Source organism: Podarcis erhardii (genome assembly GCF_964252035.2).
Source record: "Podarcis erhardii genome assembly, chromosome: 2".
In the NCBI taxonomy this organism is placed as follows: Eukaryota; Metazoa; Chordata; class Lepidosauria; order Squamata; family Lacertidae; genus Podarcis; species Podarcis erhardii.
In genome coordinates, this window is record NC_138498.1 from 51,909,323 (window position 1) to 51,925,285 (window position 15,963).

The 15,963-nt window shown below is 42.9% G+C and overlaps 1 protein-coding gene and 1 long non-coding RNA gene across 3 annotated transcripts in view; one reads left to right on the plus strand and one right to left on the minus strand.

The window, feature by feature from the left end:
• The window catches only part of ADRB2 (adrenoceptor beta 2), a 62,920-nt gene that overhangs the window by 15,412 nt on the left and 31,545 nt on the right, over positions 1-15,963 (minus strand). Inside the window, exon 2 of one of the 2 annotated variants that reach the window (XM_081852129.1) lies at positions 4,209-4,285. The exons of the other annotated variant lie outside the window; for it this stretch is intronic. Within the exon in view, the coding sequence (XP_081708255.1) occupies positions 4,224-4,285 (62 nt within the window). The 3' untranslated portion in view covers positions 4,209-4,223. Of the gene's footprint in view, positions 1-4,208; positions 4,286-15,963 lie in introns of those variants that run through there. 2 annotated transcript variants of the gene reach the window in all.
• Positions 320-10,530, plus strand: LOC309336465. The gene is made up of 3 exons (XR_014154033.1): positions 320-589; positions 1,012-1,258; positions 8,534-10,530. It is a non-coding gene; the product is annotated as an uncharacterized lncRNA (long non-coding RNA).

The window sequence follows — 15,963 nt, forward strand, 5'->3', positions numbered from 1 at the left end:
TGTTTGCATGGTCTTGTACCAGGACCCCTCCTTTTCCAGTTCCCCAGGTTGCTCTACTAGAAATATTTATAGACTTGCCGAGATGCATACCCAGTTTCTGAACTTTTCTCCAGAAGAAGGGAGAGTGAATTCTAAGGCATCATCTCTCAGGCATATGCATGCAGGTATAAGCCACCAAGAGCATAGTGAAAGGGTATTTTGACAACTGCAAATAAGCAGAAAGCATCACGGGAGTATTACAAGGCAATTTACCTCTGCATTGCCATAAACTACTATTTGAGTGCTTACCCCACTATGTTACAATTAGCAAACAATGCCCTCATTAAGTGAGGCTATGGATGAGGCCCTCCAATCCCTTTCTCCCATCTTACTTTCACTTTCACCTTCTCTGCCTCTCAATAGGCTCACATTTTTAATGCTATTGGCTGATTTAATGTCACAATGAACCATTGTTGGCAGGGGAACTATGAGCTGGATCCAAGTAAGTTGTTGCACTAGCAGATTCCAGTGTAGGGGTCAGCAAGGTTTACCTGGCCTGGGCCAGTTCACTCCAGTGGAGATCCTGCCATGGGCTGGATTGCACGCATGCGTAAGCGCACGCACCCATGATTTCTGGTGTCTGCGCAGACACCATTTCCAGTGCCACAGAAGCAAGTCCCCACGCCACAGCATGCGGAGACTCGCCGAGCGGGCAGCTTGGTTTGGGGGTGGCTTGTGGGCTGGTTAAACGACCCCCATGTGTTGCTTGTGGCCCATGGGCCTTAGGTTGCCTACTCCTGTTCCAGTGCAACAGGTCCCACTATCATGACAGGACTCTCCCCCTTCTTCTCCCTCACCACACAACTCCTGTGCCTTCCCCCAAATCAGAAAAACCCCCAGAACAAGGCGTGGATTGGGGAAATGGTTCTGTCTGGCAAGCAGAAATGATTTTGTGGATATTGCCTTAGTGCAACATTTAATTCTGTCCTGACCCTTTTGGTGGTCGTTTACTTATCTGCTCTGATGTTACAGATGGCCCACACAGCTGAGTGCTGGGGGCGCATGCTTTGGAAACCCACTCCCCTTCTTTGGCAGGGTGCCACAGGCTTTCCAATGACCACTTGAAGGTCTCACCTGAGGGGTCTCAGAGCCCATTGCTTGAAAATGAGAAGCAATGCTCAGTGCTTATTAGGTAGGATGGAAACAGCATGATGGAGCCAGCAGTGAGGCTTACTTTATGAAATTTCAGTATTGATTGACAGATCTGTCGACACACAAGGTCAGTGCACCATCTACTTATAGCCCATTTTACTAACTCTCTTTCTACCACTTGGGAAATCATGGATCCTCTACATGGAGGCACTAAGGGGAGGAATGAAGTGGTTTGTGTGTGTTTAAAGCTGTGAAAGGGTGACAATCTACTGCCAACAATTTTGAATCTCAAGTCTGTTGTTACAGGGATGACATGAGACATAGCATACCCTCCTCTTTATGCACCAATGTATTTTCAGAAGAGCCTGGGGGCAAAGAACATGCAACAAAATTACACTTTTAAAACTGGTGCTTTTAAAGTGGAACTTCGTTTTAAAGCAAATATGTGTCCCAGCAAGGATACTGTATTATTAAAGCAGATTGTTGCATTTTGAGTGACAACACTGCCATGATAAACAAAGGCCATTATAATATCAAAAGAGCATTTAGAGCAACACACACAGGGTGGAATCCAGTTGGTGTTGCTGTGCTGATAGGAGGCAGATTTTTGGTCCCCCTCCAGAGCTGATTTGGAGGACGACAGCAGGTAGAAGGGAATTTGCTGAGTGCTGCCTCCTTCATCTGCTCAGCTGACAGATGCCTTCTGTCTGAAAATGTGTACACACCAGGATTCAGCACATTACACTTTGTTTCAGGGTTGGCCTGCTCTGACTTTGAACAAACACATATAAAACCTTCAGGAAACAGTAAGGCACAGAATTATAGTCTACTACTACTGGAAAACAAAACCCGTGTGCCAAACAGATGCCACCATTGCATTTAATAGGCATAACTGGGTGGGACTTATTTGTATAATTAGTTGCAAAAATTCAGCTTTCGTAAAGCAAAGTAAGCTGATAGAAGTCTGTGACACTTTCGGTTGCATGTCAGCTATCAGTGGAAGAAACTGCCTACTGTACTCACTCTAATCTCAATGGTCAGCAGTCAGGGGGATGAGATGAGAGTGCTGAGCTCCCTTTGCAACATCAGCATTTGCTGCTGCTTACTGGGACGGGGCAGGAGCCAGGTCAGGGTTGTGGATTGGCTCTTAAGGCAGCCCTGCCCTGCCCTGCCCTGTCCAGGAAGCAGTAGTAATGCCCCAGTCAGGAGCTTGGCTCTATGACATTGCCCTTCTAGTTCATTGTACTTGAAATAAACTGCATGCTGCTTTCAGAAATTCAGTTAGTAGATGGGATAGAAACAACCGACACATATAGATAAAATAAACATCACATGAATAGACATTTTCCCCTTGTTGGTTTTTTTAAAGATAAGAATATAAGGATTTGGAGTTTGGGTTTTCAAAAAATATCTCAGGCATGTGAGTAGCAAGCATTTGCCCTGGCAAATGTACTGGGTTCCAGTTTTCCTGGGAGTGGGAAGGAGGGCTTGACTCAATAGCATTAAGGAGGAAGAAGATAACCCTGAAATCTTTGAACCCTTACAGTGTTTTCAGTTCTATGATGGTGCATCTTCCTCTCAGCATTTTAGACTCCAAAGTTTGACTGCTCATAATAAAACTGGATTTGTGCAATTTCACCCATATATACACCTTGATAAATCTGAGCAGGTTAGTCAAGCAAGGGATGTGGGGATCTTGAGATGAGATTGAAAAGGAGGCTGGTCACGTACATTGCAAATTTCAGCTGCTGCTCCCCTCTCCCAAGTGACATTTACAAGGTGTGAAACAAGAAGCTACATTATTATAGTGGGCAGAAGGGGCGAGGTTCCTGCCCAAAGAGAGACTTGTGCCCAGGACCTCCCCAGAGAAGCTAATTTCTCTTGAAGAAGGAACAAGATTCCACAGGAGGCAGAGCATAAATAGATGACAGATCTTGGCCAAGAGGGCAAGATACTGGCCAGTGAGAGACTTGTGTCCAGAACCTTCCCAGAGAAGCTTGTTACTCTTTAATGAGGAACGGGGTTTTGCATGGAAAATATAATGACATGCAGAGCATAAATAGTGGAGAGCTCTTGACATGCGATGTGGCATGTCCCTCTCCTCTGCATAAATATCATTTGCGTATCATGCAAAAATGCAGATGCACCATGAAAACAAGCAACCGGAATGCTTAAGCCTTTTCTAAACCTTGATATCTATGAACAGGCATGTGCATTTACATAAGACAACTTCTCTTTTACAGTCACCAAATAATATACTGTTGCCAAAGCCAACCTAGGATGCAGGAAACTTGAACCACATGAATCTAACATTTGCCAGCTGGAACCCATTTGCCCACATTTGAATGGCTGAGTCCTTTCCTTTACCCATCATCCTGAATGTTAGCAACTCATTGATTTGAATGGATTTGGGTAACCAGATATATTGGGATTATTAAAGCATTCACTATAGATCAACTCTGGAGTTATTGGAAGCATTTTGTTGGAGACCCCACCTGCAATTGATCTAGCTCAGTGTTTCTGAAACTTGGGTTTCCAGCTGTTTTTGGACTACAGTTCCCATCATCCCTGACCACTGGACTTGCTAGCTAGGGATGATGGGAGTTGTTGTCCAAAAACAGCTGGAGACCCAAGTTTCGGAAACACTGATCTAGCTGGAGCTTTCACTGCTCAACAGCACAATCCTACATATGTCTACTCGTAGGTTGTGGTGCTTACTTCCAGGTGAGTGCATATAGGATTGCAGCCTGAAATGGGTACCCTTGCACGATCCATCCAAGATCAAGTCCAGAGGGATTGCTGTTTGGAAAATGGCAGCTGCATGGGTGATGTGGACTCCTGCTGGGAAAACATTTGAGCCCTAAATCTAACTGTTTGAAGCGCTTTTTAAAAAAAAGAACAGTGTTATGCTAATGGAATAGAGACATCTGGAAGAAAGGGACACATAAGATTACAGTGACCTGGGATTTGGTGGGGATTATTTTATATTGTGTCATGGGATAAAAACACTCAGCTAACAAAGCTCACATTCCCCCGTCCTGCCACTTCTTGAAAGCAATGAAACCAGACACATTTGCCCTCTCTTCATCCAGTCAGCTTGCTCTCCGCAGAGCCACAGTTGGTGGTTTTATACAATTTGCATCCCAGAAATCTTCTTTTCTTGCCGATGAAAGGATACATAAGTTAAACATTGCCGAGCTGAACAACCATTCCACCACAAAAGAGGTTCTAAAGTCTCGCTCATGCTAATCTCTATTAGTATATTATTGCTTCCTTCCCTTTTACAAACAGATCCCCAGGATCTGGACTGCAGGAAAATTGTGGGAGGAAAGCATCATTCTTTAGTAACACCCTTGTTACAATGTTGTATTTGAATGTTACATCAGTGGTCCCAAAAGAAAGCCAGTGTTTGTGGTCTCCCTTGCTCCCCTTCCCCATTCCCCCTGGGTGAGAGATGAAACCATGGCTATGAGGGAAAGATAGGAGTTTGTGCATCCTAGGTGAAAGATAGCGGTGGTTTGTTTGATCCCCCCTTCCTGTTTGCCACAGGGTTAATAATAATAATAATAATAATAATAATAATAATAATAATAATTTATTTATACCCCACCCATCTGGTTGGGTTTCCCCAGCCGCTCAACAGAATTAAAAGCACAATAAAACATCAAACATTAAAAACCTCCCTAAACAGGGCTGCCTTCAGATGTCTTCTAAAAGTTAGTTATTTATTTCCTTGACATCTGATGGGAGGGCATTCCACAGGGTGGGCACCACTACTGAGAAGGCCCTCTGCCTGGTTCCCTGCAACCTGACTTCTCGCAGGGAGGGAACCGCCAGAAGACCCTTGGAGCTGGATCTCAGTGTCCGGGCTGAATGATGGGGGTGGGGACACTCTTTCTGGTATACTAGGCCGAGTTCAAAACACATATCAAGTGTGATTGATTGGCATTTTGTGATTGTGGCATTTTTTGTTGTTTTGATCCATTTGTATATATATATATATATATATATATATATATATATTTGTGTTAATATGCTGTATACCTCAGGGGGGGGGCCTTTGATCAGGAAGTGGAATATAAACAAACCATAATGTAACATCACACATTTGTACTAAACCCCTAATCCCTTAAAGGGCAGATCTTCCTTATCATTTGCAGGTTCCCATATGCAAAGGAAGACAGGAACAAAGCTCTGCGAGGTGGGGGGCATGTCTTGAGGGGTAGCACTCATCCACAAGGGTAGGTCTCTGGAGAGGCCAGCTTAATGAACCCTTCACATCTCTTGTCATCTCTCTTCAATGGAATCAAACTCAGAAACATCACTGTTTAGCCTGAATGAGTACAGTGAGATGCAGTCTCTCACATCTACTGTCACTGTTGCTTGTGTTTGCAAACGTTACGAAGAACTGTTTGCAGACCTGAAAACTCTCTCCAGCATCTCTGCAAACAGGATGTGCGTAGAACGTACACATATAAATCCTTCTTGTAACTTGCTTGGGGGCTATCAATAGGGATCTATGCCACATAAAAGGCCATTTTAAGGACAATTGGGGAAAAGGAAATCACTGACTCTGAATTAATCAAGACTTGCCTTCTCACAATAGATTCAAAAGAAGTAATTTCCTATCAGTATGTTGGAAAGGGAATCTCAAAAGGCTCCAAGGAGAACAAAGGGAGATTTCCTATGCTAGAACCGACACTTCCAGGGAACTGGCACTCTAGAAAAGTCGAGCCAGTCATTTGCAGGATAGAGGAGCAAAACACAAATTCAGTGGCTGCAATCTTGCAGTCATGTGCATGTACTTAAGTTCCTTGACGTGCATGAAGTACACTGGAGTGCTTGCAGAATCATACCCTACAGATGCATCAGGAAGCAGAGCTATGCCAAACATTTTGGAAAAAATGGGTGGGGAGCGAAACGAACCTTTCTTGAGAAATCCCTGAGAGAGGGGTGGGATTCCTTCTCAAATTTTGTTAGAGGATTGCCACTGACTTTATGAGGTGACCAAGAGATTTCAATTTTTCCCTGGTTTTCTTAAGTTTATGAAAAGCCCTGCACTGCTCCCAGTGGCTCAGCTCTGCTTCCACATGCAAGGATACTGAGCACACTCACTTACGGAAAGCTAAGGTTGCCACCCTAAACACACTAGGGAGCAGGACCCATTGGACGCAGCGGGACAGACTGCTCAGTAGATCTACGATGGATTACATTGTTCAGAACCCAACTACCGTACGCAACGTAAAGGATGTAAAGTCCTTAGATGTAAAGTCCCAGTGTAACTTATTTCAAAGTGAACATGCATAAATTGGGCTATAGCAGACATCCAGAACTTCCCAGAAGCAAGGGGTGCCTGTTTCTAGCCTAAATAGAGTTTTTTCATAAGATGGAAATAAATGCTCAGTAGAGTCATAAGCAATAATTTGAAAACTGAACATATTACAGAGCTCGTTTTGCACAAGACCAGCAGGCAAGATCAACAACATAGGCTGAGCGGATAATCCTGGTGAGATACAGAGTGGCACCACCTAAACAAGACTAGACTTCACCAACCTGGTGTCCCCCATATGTTTTCATCTAACACTCACACACCTGCTGATTGGAACTGTCGTCCAAAACACCTGGAGGATTATGGGTTGGCAAAGGCTGACCTAAACTCCCGTATCTGTGATGACATACTAGCACACTGTGTCCAATCTCAAGCCACAATAGTAATACATGAACTATTGTGTTGGGCTAACAAAGATGGCCTCCTTTGGTTCTTTAAAAAGAAAAGCGTCCTTTCATAATTCCATTTCTTATTTTTAAGAGACGATGTGCGCATTAAGTTCAGAGTTCATTTTAATCTTAGGGGAACCTTACCGTAGCTTTAGTTTAAAGGAGTTTGATTGTTGTTGATGATGTTGTTGTTGTTACAACCTCTTATTCTTTTGCATCATTTTTATACACACTGTATTTAAAGACTGATGTGGGACTTGAGGGAAGAACCAGCTGACAGGATGGGGTGCTTAACTCCTTACCATACCTGCCCATTTGCCCCTGCAAATGCCAAAATAAATAGTAGAAATGTGGGTCCCCAGAAGAAAGTTGGACATTTGGGGGTCAAAAAACCAAACAAATCAGTGGGCATAAGAGGGCGGGGGTGTTAAATACCCTTAATCCCATTATATTTGCAAATGCAGGGTGAGGGCCACCTGTTTCCCAAAATAATATCTCAGAACTCTACACTCATAGCTGCAGAATGCCAGGAATCCAACCTCAGGGACCTGTTGTCAACATAATTATGAAGAATTTTATACACTAGGAATTATACATAAATGATTTTTAACTGAGGATGAAATACGACTCCCCAGTCTCCAGTGACTGTTAAAGCCAACTGGTAGCTATTATTAAGCACTTATTTATTTGGCTTTGCAGCAGTCTGTTCCACCTAAACATTCCTTCTCTTACACACCCATGCACTGATTATGGGTGAGAAACAAACAAACAACCACAATCTTACTTACAATCACACCTCCTCCAGTTAAATTTTCTGTGGGATGCACAAGGCCAGCCTCTCCCGCTCACACTGTGCGTTGTAGTGTGAATAGCAGTACTTTAGGTGGAATTGTTGCTCTTGGCTAATATTACATCTGACAACAACAACAACAACAACAACAACAACAACAACAACAACAACAACAACAACAAACAACAACAGAGGTCCCGGGGAGCCTCAAATTTCTTTGCATGCTCAGTTTAGTTCTACTCTTCTCAAGGATTCAAAAGTCTGAGCTTTCAGCATTGGTCTCTGCCGCTGTCGGCTGACTTGTGAAACAATTCTGCTTGCTGCTAAGATCACAGGGTTTCCCTTCTGTGTACGAATCTGCCTTCTCAACGCCCATGCTCTATGACCACTGCACCAACAAATTCAGAAAGCAAACCATGGCCTGTGACCTCCTGTTTCTAAATATGTTCTCCTTATCAGAGTTAAAAAAGAGCAACTGCTGTTGTGTGACTGCGCTGGAGTAGCTGCCCCCCTGACCTGCTCCTCTAATTTAATTTGCTTTTTCTACTTGCTGGCAAACAGCCTCTCTCCCTGCCCCTTTTTCCAAATCTTGGCTGACCAAAGAAAAATCTGGTGGTTGCAGTAGCTTTCTTAGATGAGGGAAAGTCCTAGGCTGGAAGGATCTTTTGCCTGCCTCTATATACCATCAGGGGTGAGATCCTACTGGTGGTGGGAGGAGGGAACACAGTTTGTTAAGCATTGATATTTGAATGCACTCAAACTCCAGTTTAAGGCAGATTTATATTTCCCTTCTATTTGGGTGCAGAAAGAATCCCTATCATAATGTTTACATTTCAGCTGCAGTTAAATCTGTCATTAGGGTCAACAAGTAAGACCAGAAACATTTTTTTCCAGACGTCAAGCAAATGATTGACTCCTGCAAATTGATGGCGGGAAAGATGCTTGCTGCCTTATGAGTAAGAATGCATTTTGAAGGGCTTTGAAGATGCTGTTACTAGGGATATCAGAGGAATCCAATCTTTGAAAACTCTGATGTGGACTGGCCTGATCCACACCTTGTAGCCTACTATGAAGATCATTCTGCTTCCACTTTCACACTTACTGAATATTCTGACACAGCCGTTTGCTCAAAAAATTCTCCGAAATATATGTTTAAGTCCTTCTTTTGACAATCTGTTTAGAAATACATAAATGTCCTTTTTTGCAGATTAAAAAAAAAAAGATTCATAGTTTTATGTGTAACGAGGACAAGAAGAAAAATGATCTGAGCAATGGCATGGATGGACCGCAGCCAAGATATAGCAGGAAATACTCCTGAATACACTCACCCTTCTCCACTAATTTGTGTCTTGAGGTCCTGGCTACATCACCTCTTCAATATCAAAATGCCAAACCATCTTACTATTCAGTAAGGGAAACTTATTTTTGTCCTTGACCCTCATGTGATCATCTTCCCAAATCCAAATACAGACAAACTCGGTTGTCGAATGTAATCCATTCCAGAAACCTGTTTGGCTTCCAAAACGTTCTACAACCGAGGTCCAGCTTCCGACTGGTTGCAAGAGCTTCTTGCACTCCAGCGGAAGCTGCGTCAGATGTTTGGCTTCCGAAAAACGTTTTTAAAATGGAGCATTTGCTTCCAGGTTTTTGGCATTTGGGAGCCAAAACATTCCAAAACCTATCCAATAGGGAACCAAGGTTTGACTGTACCTGCCTCTCTGGAACCCCTATATTCCAACGTAGCTCAATGCTGCCATCTTGTCTTGTGGGTGTTTGGGATTTTGGATCCTGAACATCAAGTATGAATAAGCGAGTATCTGAGCTTCATCTCTGAATAAACATTTGGAGTTAAGCTCTTTTTTTATAATGCTGCATCCACTTAGAACTAGCCAGCTCTGTTGACTGACACACATAGCGTGATTAAGAAGGTGGAACTACTTTCTAAATAAATTTCTCAATGCCTCCATTATTCATGGCATTAGAAATGGAGCATAGCACACAAATGGAGAAAAGAACAATCGGTCTCCATAAAGGGGTTGGCTTAAACAGGTCTCAGATTCCTAAAAATATGTGAGAGTTGGTCCTCCTGGAAACATCTAACCAGAAGTCCAGAACCGCTCTTCTGCAAAGAACTCCGAAACCCGACTGCTCAAGTAGCTCACAAGTAGCTAGTTCAGTTAAATGGACTGTATTGATTTTATTTGGAAGCCAAACTGACCCCCCCCCATGAGTGTGTGTGTGGTTGTTGACTTCCCTTTTCTTTCCCTTCTCTAATAAAATTCTTTATATCTTGACATTTGGCTTCCTTGGTTTTAACAGGCAATTTTCTGGAATTTCTCACTAGAATCTTCCCCATGTGGTTAAGGCTGCATGATTAACCTACGACCCTTCCGTTCTAAGATTATTTCACAAGGTTTTGTTAAGATCTGCATCCACTGGGCTTTGGGAGTAAGAAACCAAAACTGTTCTTATCATTTCCAGAACTTGGGTTGGTCATTGGGCTCCTCCTAACTCCTGGAAGTCACAGGTCACAGACCCCCTCGCTACAGTCTCAGTGATACCCCCCATTGTACCTACTTTGAACCTTGGGTGTTTTTGCCTGGCTGAAATGTGTCCTTAAACTGCAATAATTCCTCTGCCTTGCCTGGGTGGAGGAAACTAGCTTATTGGACGAAGGAGAAATTTACATCCAGTGCTCTTCTATGACCTCACTATGTCCACTATGTGGTCCCTGGAAGGTTGTCAAGAAGATAATGTCGATCCTAGGCTGAAATCATTTCTCCACCTCTGGACTGGCAGAAGTATTAAGAAAGTAGCTACAATAAATATTTTTCAAATGCACTGTTAGTGTTTGTGGGAAGGAGAGGGTGTTGTTCAATCTTAAAAATAGTTTCAGCTCTGTCAATTGTGGGACAAATAGGGTTTCGATCCTCCATGAGGGTTTTGCCAAGGCTGCATGAGAAGGTCATGCTCACAAGGAACTTGGCTACAGTACGCTAAGCTTGCCTCTCCATCCATTCTGCTGTCATCCCAGTAAGCCAAGTTACTGAGCTGACTTTCAAGTGGCAGGCAGCACCTGTTATATAACAAACTGAAAGCAGCCTGACATAACAGAGCCTGCTCAGAGTCTTAAATATAAACACAAGGCAAGTAATGACCTGAAATTCCTGGGTGGAGCATGTGTAACACCCAGATTTAGGCTTCTTTGGGGCTATAATTGCACCACATTATTTCTAGGTCGCTGGTTTTTTGGCAGAGACATGGAATAATAGGGCTGAACCAATAGCAGAACTCCGCCCCTTTTTTTTACAGATTCAAAAATCGCCAGATTGTTTTGGTGTGTTGTGGGGGTTCATTCTAAAAGGGGGTGAATATCCTTTGTCTGTTGTATGGTGTCATGTTTATTACATGATTCCCTTATTGGAATCACTTTGAGAGGGAAATGAAAAATGATGTTGAAAGACAGAAATGGCACTGTACCTGTCAGGGAACTGCCATCAGGGCCGGAGGAAGAGAGCGGGCTCCAGAGGGATTACGGAGAGCATCCCGGGATGGGGAGAGGCAGCCCATCTTCTGGGGAAGGAAATCAGAGTAGCACCAGTGGAGAAGGGGGGCAGATGGGGGAATCGGCCAGGCGGTCCCATGACTCCTCGCCGGGGACCAGCGGGTAGAGTAAGGGTCCTCCGCTGCCTACACCCTCCTTGCGCAGAAGGCTTCCGTGCAGGGAGAGTAGGAGGAGACTAGGCGTCAAAGAGCTTCTTTGCTGGAAGAAGTTCAAGAAACGCCCACTGACGGATTCTGCCAGCGATTGAGACAGCCACGGGTGAGTGGCTGTCCGGACAGAAAAGGTTCACTCAGGCAACCCAGCCAGGTGTGGCGCCGGTTTACACACGAGCAACCCCTAGAACCATTACAGTACCTGACTGGGAAAGGGCAGAATACTTCGTGATTAAGGGTTCTAGTTGCTGTTGCTGTTTTAAAAAAGAAATATTTACCCTCCAGAATAAAACTGAAATAGGCAAATATTCATCCCAGGACTATTTAATAATCACCAGTTTGATCCAGGTCATCTTTTAGTCTGTTGATATAAAACAAATGGAGCTTGGGAGGCAGCTTGGCTCGCTGATGACACAATGGTTTCCAGTGAGAGATATAAGAAGGCGAAGCCTCAGAGCAGCGCTGGGATAAGAGGAAAACTTTAATGGAAAGTATGAAACACATGATGCATTGCACACCTTCCCCAGGGGCAAAGGAATACTTGGAATACTTCAGCAGGGCATCATAATGCAACATTGCATCCATGGCAACTGGGTATTTGCTTGGAACATACCCATTCTAGCACCTTCTGTGTTCTCATCCCTTGACTGCTCTACTCTCCTATGAAGCTACCATTTCCCCAAATCTTATATAGACATAAGACTCTTAATTTTCTAATGCAGCTTTCCTGCTTTTGAAGAGTTGGTTTATCTTAGCTAAAACATTGCAAAACGTAATTATAGATAAAGGTTTAGGAGTTCAGAAAGTGGAAGAGCCAGTTTTGCATTGTCTTCCAGTTCAGCTTCCAGTGCAAGAAAAAACACACCACTGAGAGTTTTCAGTAAAAAAAAGAGAGATCACACTGTTCCATAAAATATTGTTGTTCCTTGGGGCATGCCACAATGGCCACATATGCATTTAAAGCAATATCACACATCAGTCATGGCTTCTGGGAACTGTGGCTTGTTAAGGGTGCTGAGAGTTGTTATTCAGCTCACAAAACTACAATACCCAGAGCGTTCAAACAACCAATCCTTCTTCACAGGAAACTCTGGGAACTGTAGCTTTCTGAAGGGAATAGGGGTCCCTTAACAACTCTCAGCACCACTGCTTAAATGAGGGTGGTGTTTTAATTTATTATACACCCTTCTTCCTAAGGTTCCAAGATGGGTTGAAACCATTTAAAATACATTAAAAACAATTAAAAACAACTTAGAATCACAAAGAGAGGGTAGGTTCTAAAAATATACCTCTCAGGTGAGAAAGGGCAGAGTTTAAGGCATGGCAGTGGGTTAGCATTTATGAATCAGCTTTTGCTAATGCATTAGAATTACGCAGGTTTAAACTATTTAAATTGAATTACTGAGGCAAATACACAGCATACCGGCACATGGCAGAAATGAATGCCTAGGAATGTGCAAGGGATATTTTCCATTGTTACAACTTGCAGTAGCAGTGCTGAACAGCTTACTGATTCTTTGGGCATGTGCTGATCCACAGTGAATCAAACAGAGGATTTGGGGGGAATAGTTAAAGTATCACAAGTAGTCTGTTCCACACCTCATTTCTATTGCTCATCATTTGTCATGTAAAACCCCTAGGGTTGGGCAGCTAGGGTGCAGCCCTTTGGGTTTTGTATGCTGTGTTTCTCATGCATAGTCTAGCCAATTTTTTTTTCCTATTTCCACTTTCGCTCACATAACACTGCTTTCCTTGAGGCCAGGCTTTCACATAACAAAGAACATGCCATTGCTTCATTAAAAGAACTATCGGAAAGATGGGTGTGAAGGGAGAAGTCACATAAACACAGAAAGCTCTTGGCAATCAACCAATGGAAGGGGCTAGAGAAAAGGCAAATGAGCAGCTGGTGGGGAAGAAAAGTTACAGCTTTTGAGATTGAGATTGGTTAAGTATTGACATAGCTTCTGGAAGATTTCTGGATGACAGGACCAGTTCAAATGGTCTAGCACAAAATCACAGGCAACAATGAAGTTCACATGATAGCTGCAACCATGCCACACAAAACTGAATGTCTGCAGTCACTTTCATCAATTATCTCATAGTCAGTTTTCCTACATGATTACTTCTTGGTGCCTCAGGCAGCTACCTGACATTCAATCTGGAGGTGATAAATCCATCAAGGATTTGCTTTCCCATAATCTGAGAACGTGAATTCACCAAGAAGTGTTTCCATTTGAAAGAAGATCATTCTTCACCTGAAGTTGATGCCTGTGTGGAAGGTGTAGCGACTACATAATTTAAAATCAACTTCATAGATGTCTAGGTTGAACAGTGAAAGGTAGGCAGCTGGAACAGGGTTCAATTCCCCACTCAGCCATGAAGCTCACTGGGTGACCTTAGGCCAGCCACTGGCTCTTGGCCAAGGTTGCTTTGTTGTGGAGTGTGGAAAAGCCATGTGGGAAATAGTAGCAATAAAAATTATCTGTAAAACTTGGCACACTTAGGCATCTCCTCCCAAGGCAGATCTAAATTACTTTACTGGTGCACCACCCTCCCTCTGGCTCCTCCACCCATGCCACCAGCAACATGGCTCCTATTTATTCTTTATCAACAAGTGGTTTCCGCAGAAACATGTTAGGTACATTGCTGTTTGTCAGTGAGGTGGTCATTTGCCCTTTTTTCATTATGAGAGTCAGAATAATTTTCTTTTCACCACTGAACACTGACTGTAATACTGACAGACACTGACATGTCTGCTCCACACCCATGGTGAGCATGGACTTGCAGAGAACAAGGAGAAGCCTGGGTGGAAGAAAGTGACTTGCTATTCGTCTTAAAGGGACAAAACCATGTACAACAACAACAAAAAGGACTGGATGCAGCTAGGGAACTGGGGAAACAATGGAACAGTTGTGTATTACTGCAGATAACTGACCCTGATAGAGGAACTGGCTTAAAAATTGCTTTCCAGAGACACAGAGTCTGCCTTTACACTCACCACCACTCCTTCAGAAAAAAAGCAGGGAGAGGAAGAAAAAGTTTAGAAAACAACCTTCTTTGTTGATTAAAATAGCAAAGCGCAACACAGCTTTGAGGCATTAATGTTCTGAAATATGAGAAAGCAGCTCCATAAAGAACTGTGCAGACAATCCAAGTGGGTACAAATGTGGAATAGTATCATGACTGTTGGTTCCACTTTGGCTTCCTTGGGCTAACTGGAACTTATTCATGGGGCTATGCAAGTATCAAACAATGTGCATAGGCTCTTAATATATACTCTACACCCAGCTAACAGGAAGGATACAGAATATTCAGAGCCTTTGCACACTGGTATGCTTGCACATAGGTACATAATCACTTTGTGACCAGTAGGGATGGGGGGGGGGATTCTATTCAGTTCCCATTTAAAGGCAAATTTACCCAATCTGCATTTTCTGAAACAATACATGAATTGAAACACAGCCATCCATCAAAATTTGCACTTGGATGAATTTGCTTTGCAAACGTGTATATTAGGCGAAATTGACACTTAAATGCTAGTGAATTAATAGTAATTCACTATTACTATTAAGGAACTTCCCTTTGTAATTTTGGTTGTCTATATTTATATGTACTTGTTTAAAGCAAAATAAAAGTTTATTTTTTTAAAAAAAATGCTAGTGATTTTCAAGAGGAATGTGTGTGTGTGTATCACAAACTAATGCAGAAATGTGGAGAAGTGAAAAGGGAGAGAAATGAAAACTGACAGATTTGCCTATCCCTCCTATTTGATTCACACCAAACTATTTGATTATTACAGTGTCCTAGGAAGAGATATATCACCATCACCATCACCATCGTATTCTTTATTTGTTGCAATCTGTACATGCCACCATTCTGTTCGATAGTTCCAAGACTTTGAGAAACTTGTGACTTATGTATAGGATTGTGCTGTCATTTACTTGTCTGCTCAGAAGTGAACACCCATTGAATGCACAGGGATTTATTCCTGGGTAAGTGGTATAGGAAGATGACAGTCTGCAGCTTTCACATGCAAGGAGTCAGGACTAGGAGAAGTGGGGAGGGGACAGAGAGCTGCATGCTGGGATACATAACTGTGCAATGTGAAGTAATGAAAGGTGTCTTCGTATGTATTCATGAGAAACAGCCTATCTGTCACTGTGATGAAAAACAGACACCCAGGGACAGACAAGAAAAGCAAACAAACAAGCCTATAAAAGTAAAAGGACTGCTTTGGTTCATATACCAGAAGTCAAGAAATACAAGCTGTAGATCAGGAGTGCTAAACCTTTTACCCTCCAGCAAAATGGAGTTAAAATAACTGCCCCTTGTTGCCAGAGATCGAAGTACCTTCAGATGGTTCAGTCAGCAAAAGGAAGGAGGAGGGGAAGGACTCAAACTGAGTAACATATTTCTGGCCATTCTGTTACTGGTAGCATCAGAACTTTGTTTTTATGTTAAGAAGGAGAAGAAGGCTATGGTGTATTTGACACAAACCCCAGACACAGGAGTGAAATATGGTTTTCAAAAAGCCCTAAAATGGTTCATCAATTAGTTTACCCTAAAACAAGCAGTGACTTTGAATTATGCCAAGGCAAAATACATGT